Source organism: Haliotis asinina, chromosome 3 (assembly GCF_037392515.1).
Source record: "Haliotis asinina isolate JCU_RB_2024 chromosome 3, JCU_Hal_asi_v2, whole genome shotgun sequence".
NCBI lineage: Eukaryota > Metazoa > Mollusca > Gastropoda > Lepetellida > Haliotidae > Haliotis > Haliotis asinina.
In genome coordinates, this window is record NC_090282.1 from 52,760,519 (window position 1) to 52,781,857 (window position 21,339).

A 21,339-nucleotide genomic window follows, 5' to 3' on the forward strand; every position below is an offset into this window, starting at 1 on the left:
TGTGCAAACATAGTATCCTAGTACTCACTCCCAATAACGAGTAACAAACACTTACCTCCTGTAACAATATCTCATAATCCCCTTTCTCGCAGACAAATGTTCATTTGCTTGGATAAGCCCCCAACATTGCAAGCAATCGTTATCAAAACACATTAATAGTTCTTCTGAATAACACAGAAAGTAACTTCTCACGTAAGAAAAGCTAATCTTTGATCATTACAGCTAAATTGATTGAAATTATAGGTACAGTACAAATTTAAAATGTAAAACGCATATGCGAGTCTCTCGCTGAATGAGAGGTGCTTTTTATTACCCCCAATACGCAGCTCTTGCTGTGAGAAGCTAATTAATTTGCCACACATAGGCATCTCTCAGCTTTAATGAGTTAACTGAATCTGGTAACCTTCTGACAGAGTTAAGTCTACAGGCCCAGTCTATAGCTGTCTATCTTCACAGTGTACATAACTGATTGTGTGTGATATCTGCCACTGATTGATAAACCACATCCAAAAAGGAATGTGCCATGGCCACTTCTTCTGCTGATATAGACACTAAAGGTCTTTCTTAATACCTTCATAGCATCCTGCAGCAGTGTGAAATCTTTATCCGTGTGTGGTGCAATTGCCGGAATAAGCCTGTCATGAATGGCATATGCTGGTTTCCGGATAGACTTAGGTAGAGCACTAATAGAAGAAGCCTTGACTAAATTCAAATTGTATGCCTCCAGAGTCAGTTTAATTACATATATAAGGGCTGACGAATGAAGAAGTGGTAATTCCTGTAACAGCTTTTCTGGTTGAGAAGGTACTGTGTTTGCATAAAGTCCATGAATAATTTCCACCTTCTCTTTCAATGACCATCCCCGACAAAATTCTTTCATAATGAATTACGGCTGGGACATAAGATGAAAAGAAGCACCCTCCGAGCCTGATAAATCTGGTACCAGAGGTAAAATAAGAGTTCTGCTTGTGTCGATTTACTCCATGGTGCCCGTGGATAAGCTGTTAGAACTGTGGCCGCTTGACACTTGATCCCTACTACCGTAATCTCCTGAGGTAGCCATGACTTGCTGGTTAGTGGCTGGCTGGGATGAGAAGCCTGTGGGAAGTGATTCAATCCCGTTATCCGGCTGAAGCACATTCCCCACATGGGACAAGGTGATTTCATACCCTCATCAGTAGTATTGTGGTGATTTCATACCCTCATCAGTAGTATTGTGGTGATTTCATACCCTCATCAGTAGTATTGTTGGTGATTTCATTTCCTCATTAGTAGTATTGTGGTGATTTCATACCCTCATCAGTAGTATTGTGGTGATTTCATTTCCTCATTAGTAGTATTGTGGTGATTTCATACCCTCATCAGTAGTATTGTGGTGATTTCATTTCCTCATTAGTAGTATTGTGGTGATTTCATTCCCTCATCAGTAGTATACGTATTGGGTAGAGGATCAGTCCACAGAGATTTATGTCATGGTGCAGCATAATGGGGGATTGATACAGTTACCACCATCCCCTTTATCACAATACTGACCACTACTCATCATAGGATCTACACATATGTTGCATTTATGCTCATATCTCATCTACACTTATGCTTATGAAAGAGTGCCTCCACCTCAGTGGATAAAACCTTACACAGAATGCATAAAACTGTGTGTGCCAATCTCTCATCACAATCCTACATCTTAAATTGCAGAAAATTCCCTGTTGAATGAATATAAGATTAATGACAATGAAGACATATGGTTAAACAAAGCTGAGGCAGTCTTACCTTCTTCTGTGCTTGTTTCACTTGACGTAAGTTGAGATCAGTGCCTTGAACCCTCTGTTTTGTTGAATCAAACACTTTCCTTTTCTTCTGAGTGCTTTTGGCACAGATCCGTTCATGGACTGCCTGCACAATAATACAACAGGTCCATAAATTGTTATATGTGCAATAACAACATTTCCATATCTTTTTTAAGTAGCCTTTACAGGCCGTGGTATGATGAATGGGAAAACAGTTTATGGAAGACAACTGCATTACAAAGACTCAATGTTTCAGTGAAGATGTCAACACTGTTATCAAGCAAGTGACGTAATATGTCATGCAATATTCCTTACATTGTACAATTGGACTGTCATGTAATAGATGGTGGTGTCCTACATTTAGATATGAACAATATTTAGACAAACAGATCTGAAAGGTATGACTACAACCAGATTGTTAGGTATATAAGGTGAACTCATACAGATATTTAAAATTGGTTTCATCATTTAACAGATGACAATCTTAGACTGACAGCATCCTCCACAGAATTTGCCAGGCTTTTTAATGTCTCATCATGACATTTCATGTTACATGAAGAGCAGTACTGAGCATGATGATCATTAATCCTATGGAACGCTGCGTCAAATCCCACACCCTTGTTTTCAGTGCATGTATCTACATATACATGACAATCAAGTGGTTTTTTTTGTTTGTCTTTATTGTGTGGTTGGGATTTTAAGTTACCTGGGGGTGCCCCAGTCCATCACAAAAAGGTACAAAATTTGAGAACAAGACTTAAGAAAGATGCTGTGACAACTGAGTTTGAAATAAAGAAATTCTACAAAAATGACATGTCGATGGAAAAGCCTCTCAGATATAAAACAAAAGCAGGGTGAACTTTTTGGCAGTGTATAGGAAGTACTTGGTAAACCTTTCTTGAAAATTTTATGCACACAGGATATCTTTAAGCTCATATAAATATTAACATATAAAATAAATACTCACAACCACACACCCATCATGTCATATACACCTTTTAAAAATAGCACAACTTATATGACTGAATATATATTAGACACCGATAATAAAAAAATGCTTCTGCCTGAGAAACTACTTTTCAAGACAAAGTGAAGAAAGTATTTGTCAGTTTTATTTTGTAAACATGCATGTTTTATTAGATATATGTTTATTGGATGCAAGTGAGACATTTCAAAGGCGACGTCCGCATATTTATCATGCTTTTCCCTAATCTTGTCAATCACATTGCTGTCAAAGGGACAGAAAATTCAATGATATAAATAATTTCATTGGCACAGGATCAGGTTTATAGGCTGTAATTCGTCTCAGGCTGTATATTGACCTATTCCACAGAACTTTAAAGGTATCATTTTCCAGGACGCCCTGGACATGTTCAGGGTCGTACCATGGATGGACTTCAGGATCAAAGCCACAGGCATGGTGGAGACGATAGTAAAAGCAGTGAGCCATGCCATTATGTCTTTTAAGGTATGCTGTTTGTGCCAAGGAAGGGCATCCACTGACAAGGTGTTGGACAGTCTCTGTAAATTCACTGCAAAGACGACATTTCATGTTCACATTTTTATTAAGAATCACATTCTGGCGATTACGAGTGGGAAGTGACTGGTCCTGAGCAGCAAAAAGGAAGCCCTCAGTTTCACATTTGAGGCCAGCAGACCTCATCCAGACAAAGGAGTCAGCTGGATTGCTGTTCTGCTCCACACACTGTATGTACACATGATGCAATGGCTTCTCACATAATTTCTCCACAAAGGACCGACTCTGGGCAGACTTGGTAAAGGACTTCACCTGGTTTACTCCCATCACTGTTCTGTCCAGCAGTATATCGCCATCAACAAAATCAACTTCAAATTTTAGATTGTGTTCAACAACCTTGGCACACGTATAATAGCTGTGGAATTCCTTGATTTCATCGTGAGTCTACATGCATCACCAGAGGATCATCCAATAAATAAATGTGTGCAAAAGTACACAATAAAATTCTGTCATGAAGAGCCTCCACATTAATCAAACCCCGACCTCCAGAATTGATTGGCATATATAAACGATTTACAGAGGAACGAGGGTGGTGTGCTCTGTCATCAGACATGATCCTTCTAGTCAGGAGGTCAAGACTCTGGATGTCTTGTTTTGACCAATCAACTACTCCGAAGGAATAAGAGAGCACAGCAAAAGGCACAGCAAAAGTATTGGTGGCTTTGATCTTCTTGTGAGCAAATAGCTCGGAGCTCCAGATTTTCTTTAAACGAGATTAAATAAGTTATATCTTGAGTCTGGGCATTCTGAAGCTTATCTCAAACTTGCATTCCAAGATAGGTGTAGACCTGATCTTCCACAAGATGCTAAATAACTCCTCCCCCTTGTAACTTGACTGATCCATCATTAGTTATCTTCCCACGTTTCAAATGAAGAGTATTACATTTGTCAAGACCCAAAGTCATGGAAAAAAAAATTAGAGAAGGACTCGACAAGGAGAACCTGTTGTTTCAGTGCCTTGAACCCTCTGTTGAACGCCTTGAACCTGGTATCTCCTTTGGCAAGGAGCTCAATGTCATCCATGTAGAGGAGATGAGTAAGAGGAAGAGCAGTAAGATGACATGAGGTTTGTCAAACACCCTGTGAATAATTGGTATTGAGTATTCAAACATGTGATAGGGCGGAAGTTTTTGGGATTAGTCAAGTCTCCTTTTTTGGGAAGGAGTATTGTGCGAACTTTGCAGAACCATGGAGGAACATCACCTGTGTCCACAACAGAGTTAAAACAGTGAAGTAATGGTGTTTGGACACAAGGAACAGTTTCCAATACCGGTTTCGAATGCCATCAGGCCCTGGAGCTGTATTAGATTTGGACTTTTTAATGACACTTTTCAGGCAATCTGGTGAGATATAACAGACAAACGACCTAGTTACTTTCTCATGCATTGCATGGTCATAATCACTGACCCATGGTGCCTCCAGGTTACAGTTGCCGGGTACAGACCACAACTGTTTCCAGAACCTTTCACTGGCATCCGTTTATCATGCTCATCACCACCACTTGTTGCCTATAGAATTGTTTTTCACTACTTCTAAAAAGTTTATTTGGTTTGATAAATTTGTTTTTCTTTTCCCATTTTATCTTTCTCTCTGTCCAAACTTATATTTTTGCCTTAAGGGAATCGACAATTTGGAGAAGTACGTTTTCTTTTGTTATCTTGTACTGTAATTTTAATTTTCTCCATATTGCCTTTTGCCGTTTTGACATGGGACTCCCTAATGTAAGGCACAGCTCTATCCTGGAAATATGTCTTCTAGTTTCAGTAAGTTTTACAAGAAACCGTTTTTTCTTTTGTCTTTTGTTGGTATCATTAGATGTTTTGTCTTCAGAAACTGTGTGAAGTTCCTCCAAGGTTTGATCGGCAGCATAGACACAGCAATTTACTTCATCTAATGAACAGTCCGCAGAAAGTTTCAGAGAGATAATTTCATTAAGTACTGTAAACAAGGAAATTTTTGCATCGATAAAATTTTCCGATTGAATGTTTTTGGCATTTTTCACATTAAATTATCACTCGCAAAAATTTCCTGGTTTACAGTAAATCAATTTCATTTTTGGGAAAAGGCACGTTTAGTTGCTGAATTGGCCTCCGTTTCTCTAAAGGTAAATATGTTATAATTTCCTCATAAATAGAACTAAACAAAATATAAACAGGATTTTCGGAAAGGTCTGCAACTGAAGAAGAGGAAGAGTGAGGGTCCAAAGTTTGGGGGCCAATTGGCTCTTTCTCGGAAGAGTTTCCATCAGGAAGAGGAAAGAGGTTGACACGGACATCCATAAGAAGTTTGGGGTCTGCTGCCACTTGAGCAGTTTGCTCTTGCAAAGGTTGCTGACGGGCACCAGTTGTGGGTTGAACTGGCTCACGGGGCATGAGATGTTTTAGCCGCCGGAGTTGATCTCAGAGATTTTGCTCCGTCTGGTAAGCATATATGGGCATGGCATTGTCCCAAGGCAGCTTAAGCAACTTGCCATTGATGCGTGGATTATCAGGCCATCCTGTCGCTTTCGCACACTCTAGTAGTGTGGATTTTAGATGTTTTGACCAAGATATTCTTGGTCGGGTTCTGTGCCTTCCCCTGGGGCAAGTCCCATCTCCAGTATGCTTTGTGTCACTACTGGAGGAAGGCTGACTGGGCTGCAGAGTTGAAAGATGATACTCTTCTTGTCTGTTGGTAACCCAGTGTGAAACCAGCTTCGGGGGGTCATTTTATGTCATTATATGCCAAGGGTGTCATGAAGAATACATAGGACAAACAGAGTGCTTTAGGGACTGAATGCACATCCATAAACAGCAGATTAAGGGCCACCAAAACAGATGCATCCCCTAAATGCTCACATCGACAAATGCACAGCAGGAAAGGAAATAAAATTTAAAATATTCCCTTTTCACAAGATGAATACTGCTGATGCCATGCAATGTAAAGCTAAAGAAAACTTTTTCATTAAAGAATTGTGCCCATCGTTAAATCAGTAACACAATGTATTGGAATTATACTTGTTTTTCTTATGCTTCTATTGTATTACTGTTAATGTTAAAGCCGCCAAAGTGACATCATGGCAACGCCACATCACAACATTTGTCTACAGTTGTATTGTGACGTCAAGACAAAAGTGGAGTCATAATAATCTGTTTAACTGTAATCACTTCTCTGTGAAGATACATGATTGAAACATGTAGGAGGAACTCCATGTCGTGATATCATTTCTACTTGTTATATAAATGTATATATATGTGTATGACATAAGACATGAGAACTCATCTGATAAATCAGAAAATATATATATGAAACTTTTACTTTTGTTTCTCTTATACTGATTTCTTTAGTATTTTCGTAACAACTCCTCATATAATGCTATCAATATGTCGATCAAGGTCAATCAAATACCATGTTAATGAGCAAACACCTTAGCAGTCATGGCTTACTGCACACAAGGCAACCATAGGCCATAGCAGCAAATTTGACCAGGATCACTTAAAATGTTATAGACCACAGAGGGAAGGGCCACAAAGGTATTAACTGTTTATAATGGAACTAGAATTTTTGGTACGTGTGCCAAATTATGAACTGATATACTGGAAAAGTAAATTAGGAACTTGTCATATCTGTTCAGTTTGGGCTATGAAACTACTAGATAAATATGTTGTATGTTGAAAAAGTGCAAGAGCAAAAGATTTACTTTCAAGTAAATTTGAAGTGTAACTCAAAAGAATTCTTCAATTGGCATTCTAGAAGTTGGGTAGATAGAGAATGAGGACTATTTATATGTATATACAACTTCTTTATTCTACATAGGTGATGTTTCAACATTAGAATCTATGTTGAAATGTCCACTGCGTAGAATAAAGAAGTTGTATATCCATAAAAATAGTCCTAATTCTTCTTTAACTCAAAGACTTCTGTGACTAATATATTTCCATACATTTTGGAGAAGATAAAACATGGGTTTTGTGGTCTACATTCTGGAGACAGTAAACCATGGGTTTTGTTATGGGAGTAATCATTCTGTAGAAGGTAAACCATGGGTTTTGTGAAAGCAGTCCACATTTGGGAGAAGATAAATCATGTGTTTTGGGAAGGGAGTCTTCATTCAGGAGAAGATAAATCATGTGTTTTGGGAAGGGAGTCTACATTCAGGAGAAGATAAATCATGTGTTTTGTGAAGGGAGTCTACATTCAGGAGAAGATAAATCATGTGTTTTGTGAAGGGAGTCTACATTCAGGAGAAGATAAATCATGTGTTTTGGGAAGGGAGTCTTCATTCAGGAGAAGATGAATCATGTGTTTTGTGAAGGGAGTCTACATTCAGGAGAAGATAAATCATATGTTTTGTGAAGGGAGTCTACATTCAGGAGAAGATAAATCATGTGTTTTGGGAAGGGAGTCTTCATTCAGGAGAAGATAAATCATGTGTTTTGTGAAGGGAGTCTACATTCAGGAGAAGATAAATCATGTGTTTTGTGAAGGGAATATGCGCATGCATCCGTAATGGAAATACATGTTCAAGCACACGGCCACTGAAAATGAGATAATCTGAATTTGTGTGATTGTGCAGTCCTCCAAACTTGGATTTCACCTTATTACAACGATGGGAGTCTCTATTGAGGCATGGAGAAACAGAATTTGGTGCTTCAAACATCCACGAGGACATAAACAAATCGACACGATGGAGACCTACACGCCGGAAACGATGTGGACATCTTCGATGGAGCATGGTTGCAGGCTAATGATCTGCGGTGTGCTCTTCATTACAATTCTGGAAGCATTCTATGTAAGTACAATAGTGTGCAAACAGATCAAAGCTATGGATGTTGTCTGTATAGGGGAGAACACATTTTGCACAGAATATAGCACTGCATATCCACTCATGAAACCCACGTGCAGCGTGACAGGTGTAACAGTGACCGACATCTGTGACCTGATACCTGGCAACGGTGTAAACATAAAGAAACAGATGTTGTTGTTAGCAGGAGATGTCGAGAGTAATCCTGGTCCTGTAACACTAGAGGATGTCATGAACAAAGTGAAGGATATTAAGAAAGAAATAACAAACTTGCAGAGAGATGTGCATGAGTCTATTCATGATGACATTAAAAGACTTACAGAGGAACAAAACATCATGAACCTAGACATCATAGCTCTATCAGAGTGAAGCAGATAGAGGATGATATGGAATCAACATCACAACTAGAGGATGATCTCGACAAACTCGAAGCACAGTGCAGACAGGACAATATTATTTTCTATAGCATTACGGAAACAGATGACGAGGATCCCCTGAGCGCCAAGTTTAAACTCCTGGATCTGATAAATAGTCTCTTGCCAGGCATTAAATTGACCACAAGGGATATTCAGAGAGCCAATCGACTTGGGAAACGTCAAGCTGGCAAAGACAGACCAATTATATCGAGATTTATTCACACCAATGACCACATTTTTATATGAGAAAAGTTAAAAGTAATGGTGTGAAGTTCAGTGCTGATCTGACCAAGAGAGAGTGGCAAAAGTTAGCTGCACTCAGAGAGCAGGGACAGCAAGGTTACTACAGGAATGGTGTACTACATGTGAGTACAGAGGAGTCGGAACCAGAAGCTTCATCTTCACGTACTATACTGAGGGCACACAGACGGAATCAGAGACAGACTAGAAGCAAGTCTATGGGTAGAGACACAACTCATAAATAGGAATGTGGCTGGGTCACAATAAAGAGGCGTATAATCCCCTACTTAACTTTTGGATATTGGAACATTGAGGGTCTTCTGAATAAACTTGAAGATAATGACTTTATGGATTATGTGAAATCTTATGATGTAATAGGACTAACAGAAACATGGCTTCACCAATTTGACTTATCAACATATTTTGCAGATTTCTCTATATATTGTAAGGATGTGTCATCAGGCAACCAGAAAGACCGGTAGACTGGTGGCATTGCGGTTTTAGTTAGAAACTACATTGATAGATGTGTAACACTCCTAAATATGTCACACATTGGTATATTCCTTAAACTTAATCATGAAATATTTGACCATGGAAATGATATCCTATGTGGTTGTGTATATATACCCCCCCAATATTCAAAATATTATGACAATGCGACTGCGCGTAATGGAGTCATAAAGCTAGAGCATCTAATTGTTGAACTGCTAGATTGTTTTACATCTGATCCAGTTATATTCACTGGTGGCGATTTTAATGCAAGATCGGGCGATCTACAGGAAAGTATTCCTGAGTTTGATGTAAGTTCAAGGAGAGATGTTGACGTCAAAACAGTTGCTATCAGAGAAAGCGAGGATAAGTATGTTAACACATTCGGCAAATCATTAATAGACCTCTGCTCTGTGTTTGGCTTACATATTGTTAATGGTCGCAATGAAATGATACACATGTAGGCGTAATGACCTTCTTCAGCAATACGAGTGCGAGTCTGATAGATTACTGTCTGATATCTTTAGATGTGAGTGACCGTGTACTTGATTTTACTGTTGTGAATAGATCGAAATCAAGCCACTTACCTTTATTATGTGTCTATGAAAGTAGTTTAACATTCAACAAGCACATGTGGGATATTGATAAGAAAGAAATATTTGTAACGAACTTGGGTTCAGATGACAGTACCAGTGCAATCAAATATTCAGAAAATATGATACCTGAAAACACAAAGGAATCTATAGATTTATTCACAAGCACAAGGACCTGTATCGCTTAGAAACAGCTCTCAAAAGACATATATGTGTATAGACCCTACCCTAGTATTATATAAAAGGAAACGGATGTAATGAAGAAACTACCTATAAATGGTCACAATTGGATCATTATTTCAAAAGTTATGCCCCACGAATCATTGAAAACAGCTACCTCCGCAATTTCACGCCAAAAACATGGATCACCAAATACGGCAAAAACTCATCTTTTAAATTCGTTTATTAATTCCAGCCACGTTGACAGCACCAGTGTTGGGCTGGAATTTCGATCAGCTGCGGCATTCCGCGGTTCGGAATACTTATTGCAACATCTACATATCATTTTCTCGACAGTAAGCAAGCATTTTCACCAAAACCGCCGACAATCCTACTCACTTGTCAGCCATAAGTGACCTTGACTTTCAAGTGAACTGATCAGATCCGCACAAACAGACTCGGGCCATCCGATTAGTTGGAAATAAAATATACAGTGGGAATGGCCAATTGGATGACCCGATTGCAAAAAACATGCAAAAATCTGTACAATGTGTCTGTATTAAGGGTAAAGCTGTGCTATATGAGTTACTGAGGACAATGAAACTGCTAGGCAATCTATCTCACGAGGTTATTAAAATTTGTATTTTAAAATATTCGATACGAAGATAAAACCTAACTAAAAGTGCTTTATGGTTCAACTTCTTTATTATACAAGGTCACAGCTATAGCAAAGATCCTGCATGAAGCCAGCAGCAAGATACTCAAACACCAGATAAGCAACCTGAGGAAAGATAGGAGTAACCTTCACTAAGCCATACAGAATGGTAAGTCAACCCTTAAACACCAGCTGGAGTCAGACATATATGAGAAGATTCAGAACATCACGGCCACCTCAACTAAGTCACTTCACAACAAGATTAGAACCAACCACATCAAGAAATTCCAACACCTCCTCAACCATAATCTCAAAAACAGGAACAAAACAGCTAGGAAAAACAGAGATGAATACCTGAACAAAACAGTAATAGTGACCTTGTATAATAAAGAAGTTGAACCATAAAGCACTTTTAGTTTGATTCCTCCAACTTGTAAATGCCTTTGAAACAGTATAAAACCTACTTGTGTGTACGGCGCAGAATTGTGGGGCTACCAGAAGTTTCATGTTTTAGAACGAATACAAATAACAGCCTGCACAAGATTCTTGGGAGTTCTAAAAATAATACACCAAATGCAATGGTTACTGGTGATTGTGGCAGATTCCCAGTCCATGTAGAAACGTTTACTACATGCATTAGATATTGGTTATCACTACTCCACATGTCAGATAATAGACTTCCCCAAAAAGCTTACAATATGTTATTTTGTTCAGATATACAAAAAAGAGTTAGCTGGGTATCATTTATTAGAGAATCACTATTCAAGCTGGGTCTTGGATATGCATGGATATATCAAGAGGTTGGCCATTGCCAATTATTTTTTAATATGATAAAGATGAGGCTTAAAAATGTCAACAAGAGTGGCATTCAGTTGTAACCGATAGTACTAGATACGACAATTATTCTTTATATAAACACAATATGTTCCCAGAAAAATATGTCACAAATTTTCACCTTTCAGCAATGAGGCGATACTTAGCTTTACTAAGAACTGGAGGCGCCCAATTACAGGTAGATATAGGACGTAGAAATAATATACTTAAAGAGGATAGGATTTGTAAACTTTGCAACTTAAATGAAAACGAAGATGAATTCCATGTTATTTTAAAATGCCCACTGTATAATGAAATTAGACAACAATATATTCCTCAGAAATACATAAAAAATTGTAATCTTGTATATAATGTTTTGTACACTTATGTCTGATTGTAAAAGTGAAACTGTGTGTAAATTTTGTAAACACGCCATTTCTATTAGATACGAAAAGATGAAAGAGCAAATGTAAACTATATATGCCAAGTGTGTTATATTTCCACTACCAATGTATATATGTATGACACTATGTTTATTTGTACATGGGCCTGTGACCGTGAATACAATAAACGAAATTGAATTGAATTGTCTTGATGAAGGGAGTCTACATTCACGAGAAGATAAATCATGTGTTTTGTGAAGGGAGTCTACATTTGGAAGACAGTAAACCACAGGTTTTGTGAAGGGAGTCTTCATTCTGGAGAAGGTAAACCATGGGTTTTGTGAAAGGAGTCTACATTTGGGAGAAGGTAAACCATAGGTTTCATGAAGGGAGTCTACATTCTACATTCTAAGGGAGTCTATCATGATGACTACAGTTCTTACCAAGTCCTACCATGAATGACTTTTGGCTTTGTACTTATAGGACACAAAGTTGTCACCAGTTACATATTCTCTCCTGCAGTGCACAAGCTGAGATAACAGAGTCACTGACACAATTGCTGCATCTAGGAAATGCAGTGCAGAGACCATCTTCAGAGAAAACATGGCATGATGGTCCATGTCCCACTATACATTTGACTAAGCAGTATCTGTTTGGTAGATACTAAGATAAATGATGGTTACGAAGTTATCTGCTCAAAAAAACTTGACAATCAATTAATACAACTGTGCAAAGAAAAACTGAACTTTTCTGTTTCTCCTTGGTTGTTGTTTTTTCAGTCATATAGGAAAAATCCAACCTTGTGTAGAGTGTTTTGCTCAAGGTATGTTTTATCTAACAAAGGTTGGAATGGCTGAAGAGGATATCTACTGAATATGTAAGGGTTTCCCTGTGAAATGTGCACCAAATTACCAAATTGAGACTGCCCATGATGTAAAACTAGAGACAAGTACTCCTTTTGTACTGTGGCAATTTGATAAATATGGTACCCAGTCTGAAGAAAATGGGAACCTGAATATCTGAAAATTTACACTTACAGCTATAAGTCTAGTGGAAACATTAACTTCAACATCTAGACAAATATGGTTTCACATATTACCAATGACTCTGGAACAAACTGTCTCCCACAATGCCTGCATGGATGTCTGTCAATTTCTACAAAAGAGAGAAAAAGAGCTTTAGAGGAAGCAGATGTCGATTCTGTGGTGCAATAAACTAAACAAAGAAAAATGCATATGACAAATGAAATGTTAAGCTTGCATAATTCATGGTTTGTATATTCAGAACACACATCATTTATGTGATCAACAACATTTCAAAGTACAACCTGCAAACAAAATTTACAATTTTCGTCTCATGAAATATGCACAAATTTTGAAGATGACTCTCATACATGATGGTATAAGAGCAGATGGTGCTTCAAGGTAACAGGAAATTAGTCCTGTAAGTTTCAGATGTCTGTCTGATCCACTGAAATTTACAGGACTGAATACCCACAGAGTAAAAATTAAATACACATTTCAGATTTAACATTTCTTATAAATGGTATTGAAAATATTAACAAATGAAAATTTTATAAACAGCAAATAAGTGTGACGTGTCATGTGACAACTTCAGTCAAAATCACTGTGAAAATACAGTCAGGCACTGGGGCCGCAAATCTGCCAGATTTGTCAGATGATAAGACGCTGTTTGTGAACACTGGGTTATAGACCCATGTCAAGGTGCTTGTGTAAAACATACGTTCTTCAAATGATCAGTCGATAGCATGCTGATTTACATCACGTCTGGAGTAATTATTCGTGACTGGATTCTAAAGATGTATGATGAAGTGAATGTCCTTCATTTTCTGTAATATGCAACTAGAAAGGAATGACTGGATGAAAATACTTTCATCAATGGATTAGCAAATATTGTGTTGATTGATTACTAGCTGCTACCTTGCATAGTGGATTTATCAGTTTTGTTTCTTTGCTAATAATGTCAATTAACACCATAGTCAGTAATAATCAAGCATCCATAAAGAATCAAGTCTGAACCTGACAATCCAGTGATCAACATCATACACATCATTAACGACCTAAAGTTGGATAAAGAGGCCAAAATGTACAGGATATTAGCAGCAAAATGGACTCATAGTAACCACCAAACTTCCTGCTTGGACAGTGAAGTAGAGAGTGATGAGAGCTAGGCTTGAGTCATATGGGACGCTTTTGACAGGAAAGGGGAGGCAACACACCGGGTGAGTGATTTTACAATTCTTCATTTAAATAGCGGATCAAGTTTCCATGCATCAGTCAAATGGAAAAGGGAAATAAGCAGTAAACCATGAGTCAGGACATGGAAAACTAGATTTGTTTTAAACACTTGAAAGAAATGATGATGATACCAATATACCTATTGCAGTACTATTGCACTTGGGTGTTTCCTCCTTCAATCGTCTCCTTTGTAGTCATTTTCCACATGAATGTATGCTTTAAATAAAATCAAAACAAGTTGAAGAGGTTTCAAGCTCTTTTAATAACTGACAAGCAACTTTAAATCCAGATCAAGTAATCAGTTAAAGCATAAACCAAACAACACAATGATATACAAAACAATACTTTATTTTGAGCTGCATAGTTGTCAATTAGTCAATTACTAAACCATCTGTAGTCATACATGCTATCGATGCACTGATCGTTTTTAGTTTCTACCATCGATTAATTGCTACTGTTATAGTTAAGAATTTGGCATGACAAATGATGTAAGAAACCACCTGTGAACCAACAAAACAGAACAAAGACAAGTCTAAAACATTCATATATTGTATTATTAGATCTAAGCAAGAGAGCAAGTTATGCAAGGTCACAAGTCAATTTCACAATACTGATTTCAAATACAATACAAGTGAGACAAAATCAAAGGCAATGGGTCACAAAATATAACATAGCAAACTCGCCGAAGTCTCAGTGCGAGAGAGAATCAGTTATGCAGAATGTAACACAGTGAGCGGTCTGACAGTGGCTATGGTGATCAAGCGTTGAAAGCGATTGTATACTCCAGTAATGTGTGTCCCCCTCTCAACATGGCAACTAGCCTTTATGTATATACTCAGTCATTTCCCAAAAGTTCAGGCACATACGACCATTAAAACACTGTAGAAATCTCCAGCAGTCTCCCGGAAGTAACAAATAGAAAACCAAGGGCAGATAATTTCCGGAAGACCTGCTGCCAAAATCCTAAAAATGCTGACCACCTATTATACGAAATGTGATCCATCAAAATTATTATTCAAAACACTAAACGTTGTGACCCAATAATAATTATTACTTAATTAATAACAAAAATATACAGGAAATACACACTCGTAACACTACTGGTGATTCAATGATTGCAATGCATCAATTTAGTTTGATGCAATATTACAGCCCTAGTTATCAGGAAACATTTTCAGTGCTTTACCTACATTACAATTATCGATTCAATGCCATGCTGAGACAATAAAAATATGAAAGAAGTCTAACTAAATTCATTGTGTTCAGAATGACATTAAATACATTAAATAAAATGATGAAAAAATTCAACAACAGCATTCATAAAAATTGTCAAACATACATATAAATTACTATTTTCACCTTTTTGTGCGATTTTTTAAAGTAAGACAAGTAACTGACGAGTGACATCTTGGCTTTTGGCGCCTCAATCTTCACCCTCGGACACAACACTAAATGCAAAAATACACGCATGAAGCATATTAGTCACAGGCCGTAACCTAGCATGATACATCCAATAAGTTCCTTGATTTATGTACCGGTAGCCATTTCGTGCATAGTACTTTCAGAATACCATTATTTTACCCAAAACTTTTGTCTAAATCTAAAAGTTTTCATTTACAAAGACAGACAAAGACTATGGTGAAAAGCGAATCAAGCGAATTGCTTTGTATGCTATTCATACAAAGCTTAGAAAACAAATGTATTTTCCAGTTTTGTGTCATTTTAGTAACTGGAAAGCCATAAATGGGCGACCATACATATTATTTAAGATATGATAATTTTCTGATCATGTAAACATAAAAACATAAAAGAAAAAAGGCATGGGGATATTGTGATCCATGCTCTCTCCTTGAACATGTGACTGATGCGTAGCGTGGGGCAAAGAATCATGATGTCATCCAACTTGAATCTTCCATTGTCTGTGTTCAGATGCGCATCACGGTCGTCGTCCATGGATTGCATGTCTAACTACAGCATGTCTTTGGTCATAAGGTACTCTCCTAGAGTCACATAGGTGAGACCGAGATCCTTGATGATCACATTGATTTCAGGTAGGCACTTGACTGATGGTAATTTTTTAATCTTGTCCAACTGATTGTAGTCATGTATGCCCTGACTGAACAGATGATTGGGTATGCCCTTGATGGTGACCTGAACTTTGTTAATCTTTGTTAACTTTGTTAACTTTGTTAATACTTTTCGGTGACCCTTTGAAATTCTTACACCAGCAGGATCAAAATGCCCTTCATAGATCGAGCAGGCATGTTCAGATTGATATTCCACAACATGTTGCTTTTGTTTGCAATGATCTTCCAATGGCGCGGCATGCAATCGTACAAGATGGCTAACATGACTGAAATACTAGTTGCGTATCTGACAGGTCAGTTCCTGACCTTGCAAAACTCCAATGAAATATTATCAATAGTGTAGCTGCTGGGATCCCTTTTCTCCGTCATAATCACATGGCTATAATCACTAAATATGAGTTTGTATTCCAGCCAATTGCCTGCACCTTAAAAGGTGAGCGGAATGTAAAATCTGTTCCTCGTTGCCTCGGCAATGGCCTTATGTTTATCTGCCATGGTGGCAAGATTGACTTAGTTGAAAGCATACCCTGCGTATGTCAACAGACAATGGGCTCCACAAATGCCCTGGTATTTAATGTTGCTCCCAGTCCTCAAGTAACTAAAAAACATGTCAATGTAGTCGATGGTCAAAATTTCAATCCCACTGGTGTTGATGGTTATTTTCTTGATGACTGCATGATGATGAATGTTCACCATGATTTCATGTTGGTCATCATCGGATTCTAAATTCATCTGGAAGGACAGGTGAGCAGTCATTGATGTCATTCGCGCCCAGGTGAGAAAATGCACCAACATCATACTTGGAATGTTGGTGATGGTCAGTGACTGAGGGCATCTCGCAAGGAAACATGGGGGATGATCTACTACTAACAAGTGTTGATGATTATTATGATAAAGGTTTCTTCTTTATCGAGATTATTCCAAGATCAAACTTGATCACAAAAGGATACTGCGTGTGAAAGAGGCTCCAGACGTTGATCTCATGCACTTTCGCACCAGAAAACCTCTCGTTTTGTCAACACTGGCCAGTTGCCAAGGCGCTGACTTTGAGACAAATTAAGCATAACCTGCTATCGACGAAAAATAAGCAAGAAGCGAATGCCAAACTTAATGCTTTGGAGGGTGAGTTGGTCCACGATGATTTGAATGACGTGCCTCAGTGCGCTCAAGACGCCTCAAATGACATACAGAAACTATTGACCCCCTACCGGAATGAACCTTTGCCCATGTTTGAATTTACTTTTCGGGAAATGTGAGGGCTAGACAAGAAATGCAAAATACATGACCGATCAGCTACGCACAAAAAACCATCAGCCGAGTCCTCCACAAGGACATCACATTGGCCAAAAAGATTAAAACATTCCGGGAACAAGGCATCACCATCACCACCGTTCTGACAGCTTTAGGGTTCAACATATTGACTGACCCTGGTCCTAACGCTGACGGGCGGTGGAGGTGGTGGTACAACATCCACCACACCATCCAAAAAAAGGAGGTGGCAATGTCAGAGACTGGATCAAAAATCATTTCAAATTGCTCAGCCAAACCTTGGCAAAGCCACCAAAGCGCTGCCCAGCACCTTGGACAGCATTGTGTCCTGGTTGCTGGGCTTCTTGTTGAAACGTTCAAGTGGCTCGGCCAAACTTGTGGGTGGTCATCATCAGTGAAGCCAGTTGACACTGGGGTTGATCCAAACTTTTAATCATCTGTTAATGATTTTGTTCTTGTAGCTCACCAATTTATGGATTCTCAGTAGCAGTCAATCCATTTATGACCACACACTGAACACAGTCAATTTTCGACCAATTATTCCAAAGTATCCCGGTAATGCTTCATGGCCGTTGATATATCCAACAGTGATGCAATGGACCTCAATGTTGACCATGGACTGGTCCTGCATGTCATAAGCTGTAACGCCTCCCAGGATGACAGAATGTGTTTGCACTTGTGTACCCAGCAGTAACCACACGTACATTCAAATGGAATTGTTTAGTTGTGTAGTACCTGCATGAGTGAACCCTTTCGACAAGTTCAGCATAAACTTCTTATAGCCGTCTTAAGTGGATGGAGGCTGCCAGAACTGCATTGGGTTATAAAAGCAAGTGTGTACTGTCTGATGTCAAAGATATCGAAAAACAATGATCGAAAATAGGAATCAAACTTGGCGTTGAGTGAGATCAGTAGTGTTTACGACACTGCAATTATAATAAAACACTCCCGGTGTGTACTTGGGTGTGGACATACTGAATGTATATGTATGTGTTTAACGTGTACATCACCCTCTCGGAAATCAAGAACGATGAGCTTGAGCCCGTTCCACTGCTGCACGCAATTGATAACAATTCAAAGACGCCTTCTGCGATCTCACCTACTACAGTGGAAGCTGTCTAATTCGGACTCGACTGGGACTGATTTTTGGGTCCGAATTATGAGGAGTCCGAATTGGACTGGTGAGAGTCAAGAGTTAGCTCCCTTGACCAGGAGATACACATGCACAGTACTTTTACCATGATGTAATGTGTTTTCGGGGTAATAGCGCAAAAGATGATCAAGGACATTATTGCATATCAGTAGGTTAGCAAAACTGTAATTCCATCAATAAATATCACCTCATCTTTTATAAATAATTTATTGTTAGAATGCTCTGTTGTCCGGTGGCTTCCAATGCAACACACATTTTGTGTCTTATCTCTAAGCACAAGTGCTAGAAGTACGTGTTACTCACAATTTCGTGGGGTAACGCCCTTGTATGGAAGAGCATGTGATTCAATCTTCTCCACAGAAATCAACATATACAATGTATCAATGGTTCAGGCATTTTGTCACTGATGAGAAATTACTGGAGCATTGTCTTTTTATAACAAAATCGCATACCTTCAAAATGACACTGAGTGAGTCATGTCAGCTTGCTGAACTTCTTTGTTAATTCCTTTTGTTAATTGGTTATCATCACACCTGATAATCTGTTTGAAGTCGGTAATCGGCTAACTACTTCCGCCTCAGGCAGTCCTGCTAGTCCAAGTTAATTAGCGATGTTTTCATAGTAAATTACATAGAACGGCGGAGATTTCAGTCCAAAATCCGAGTTACATGAAGTCCAAATTAGTTAGCTTATATGTAATGATAACTTAGTTAACTTCTGCCGGGACCAACAATTCGGTCCGAAATATATAGAAAACCGACTTACTTAGGGTCCAAGTAAGACAGCTTCCACTGTGCCTGCAATGGACTAACATTGATAATGGTTACCTCATGCAGCACATCAACCAGTAACTCAAATTTGTCATGCGACAGAGAAAATACTCCAATATAGCTATCTCCAACCTCGCAACAGGCATGGATTCGATGAGCCTGGCATCGACTGAAAACTGTTTGACTAGCAACTGACAAACAACCCTTGCAAATGTGTAGAAGTGTCCACTGGTGGCGTCAGCAACAATGTCCAATGCAATTTTCATCAACACCAAAGGAGAGATCAACAAGATGCGGTATGACCTCTTTTGCAATGAGGAGGATGCAAGGATGAAATCCCCAGCCTTTGGGGCAAGCTGTTCGACCTGGATGACGCGAGACCATGGTCGTCCCGTGAAAAACACGCTGTACAGTCTCATATTCACCAACGACATGGAAAGCAGGAATCACTTCTTGAAAAAAATCGGGAATAAAGGAACACTGCTCTTGGCTAACGTGCCAATGCAAAGACATAGTTTGATCATCACCCCACTGGTGTGTAAAACAGCTCACATTATATTGAAAAAAACAAACCGGGACCCAAGACGTGGGGTTGCAGATGATATCAGAATTCTGGAAGATCAACCGGCGAATTCAACACTGGTCATACAAGTCTATTTCAGTGAACCACCAGACTGAGGCATCGTCGAAATCATGAAAAGGATCAAACTCAGGTGGTCCAAGAAACAACAATCCTATGATTGTTCTATTTACATGCGGGTGAATGTGAATGCCTACACCAGTCTGCAGGGAGTCACCATGACAGTGGAAGACATGATATCAATAGCTAGGATTTTCTTACTCGACAACATACATTTCATGGGCTTGAAGTAGACATCCTAGATAGTATCTGAAAAATAACTGAAACGTATACAATGGAAAATGCCTTATACGTATTGCACATACAAAACAATGTGTACCAAAAACAAGAAGTGATCATCGCATCTCAGCTGAACTAGATTATTTATGTGGTCCTGACCTACCCTTATCTTGTCCAATATGAGGATGGTGACATCGTCAAACTAAAATATAAAGGGTTACTACTACAAAGTTATGTGGTTCCAGAAAAGGGATGTACATCACACCATTACCAGATCAAACAGGTAATAATTTAGTCATCTGTCTGGAAAACCATTATAAAGTGATACTGATGAAAGGACCGCCTGCTGATAAAATCCTAAACTCATGGGTCCATGTGACACATGGATCTACACTTACTACTGAAGCTTTTCTCAGAGATGCCCCCACAGAAGATGTGGGAATTCTGTATGGGTTGAAAATACGCTGGCATGATCACCATCAACTTAAATGTTGTCATATTCATGCACAACCAGGAACAGTCCCTTTCACAAGCCTAAGGGGGTAATGGTTTTTACTGAAAAGACTGATGTTATTAGACTCAACCACATTTTTTTATCCAAACACTTATACCTCTTCAGCTTAAAGTACATTCATCAATGACTGATGGAGAAGCAATTACTGGTAAAGCTTTTTTCCTAACTTGTAGAAAAAAATGGGATTGTATCTAGCCATGAATGACGTGGCTCAAACACTCAAAATCATTGATGCTTTTCATTTGCGACAGATCATTGACAATAAACACCAACTGGAACAAGAACGCAATATGCGACTGGGATTACACAAGAGGTACCCATAGGGCAACGAATGTGATTGACAGGGTCGACTTCGTGACTGCCAACATGGGATTAGGTTTGGCAAGCAATAGCTTGTTGTACACCATCATGGCTGTCCCTGTTGTCCTGGGGATGGAAAAAGCCAAAGGGGTCTTGTGACTGGCAGGTATTGTGCTTCAATTCATCTCATGTCGGCTGCCTTAAAACTTGACCAGATAGGGTTCTGGCCGAAGCCAAGCTGAACACAATTAATAATGACATATCGTTGGCG

General features: G+C 38.7%; 1 protein-coding gene across 2 annotated transcripts in view; it reads right to left on the reverse strand.

Moving 5' to 3' along the window:
* LOC137278154 (zinc finger C2HC domain-containing protein 1B-like) overlaps positions 1-21,339 on the reverse strand; it is a 174,637-nt gene that overhangs the window by 127,888 nt on the left and 25,410 nt on the right. For both annotated transcript variants that reach the window (XM_067810324.1, XM_067810326.1), the window contains exons 2-3: positions 12,958-13,013; positions 1,774-1,896 (exon numbers count right to left, since the gene is read on the reverse strand). In XM_067810324.1, coding sequence (XP_067666425.1) covers positions 1,774-1,896; positions 12,958-13,013 — 179 coding nt within the window. The remainder of the gene's footprint in view (positions 1-1,773; positions 1,897-12,957; positions 13,014-21,339) is intronic.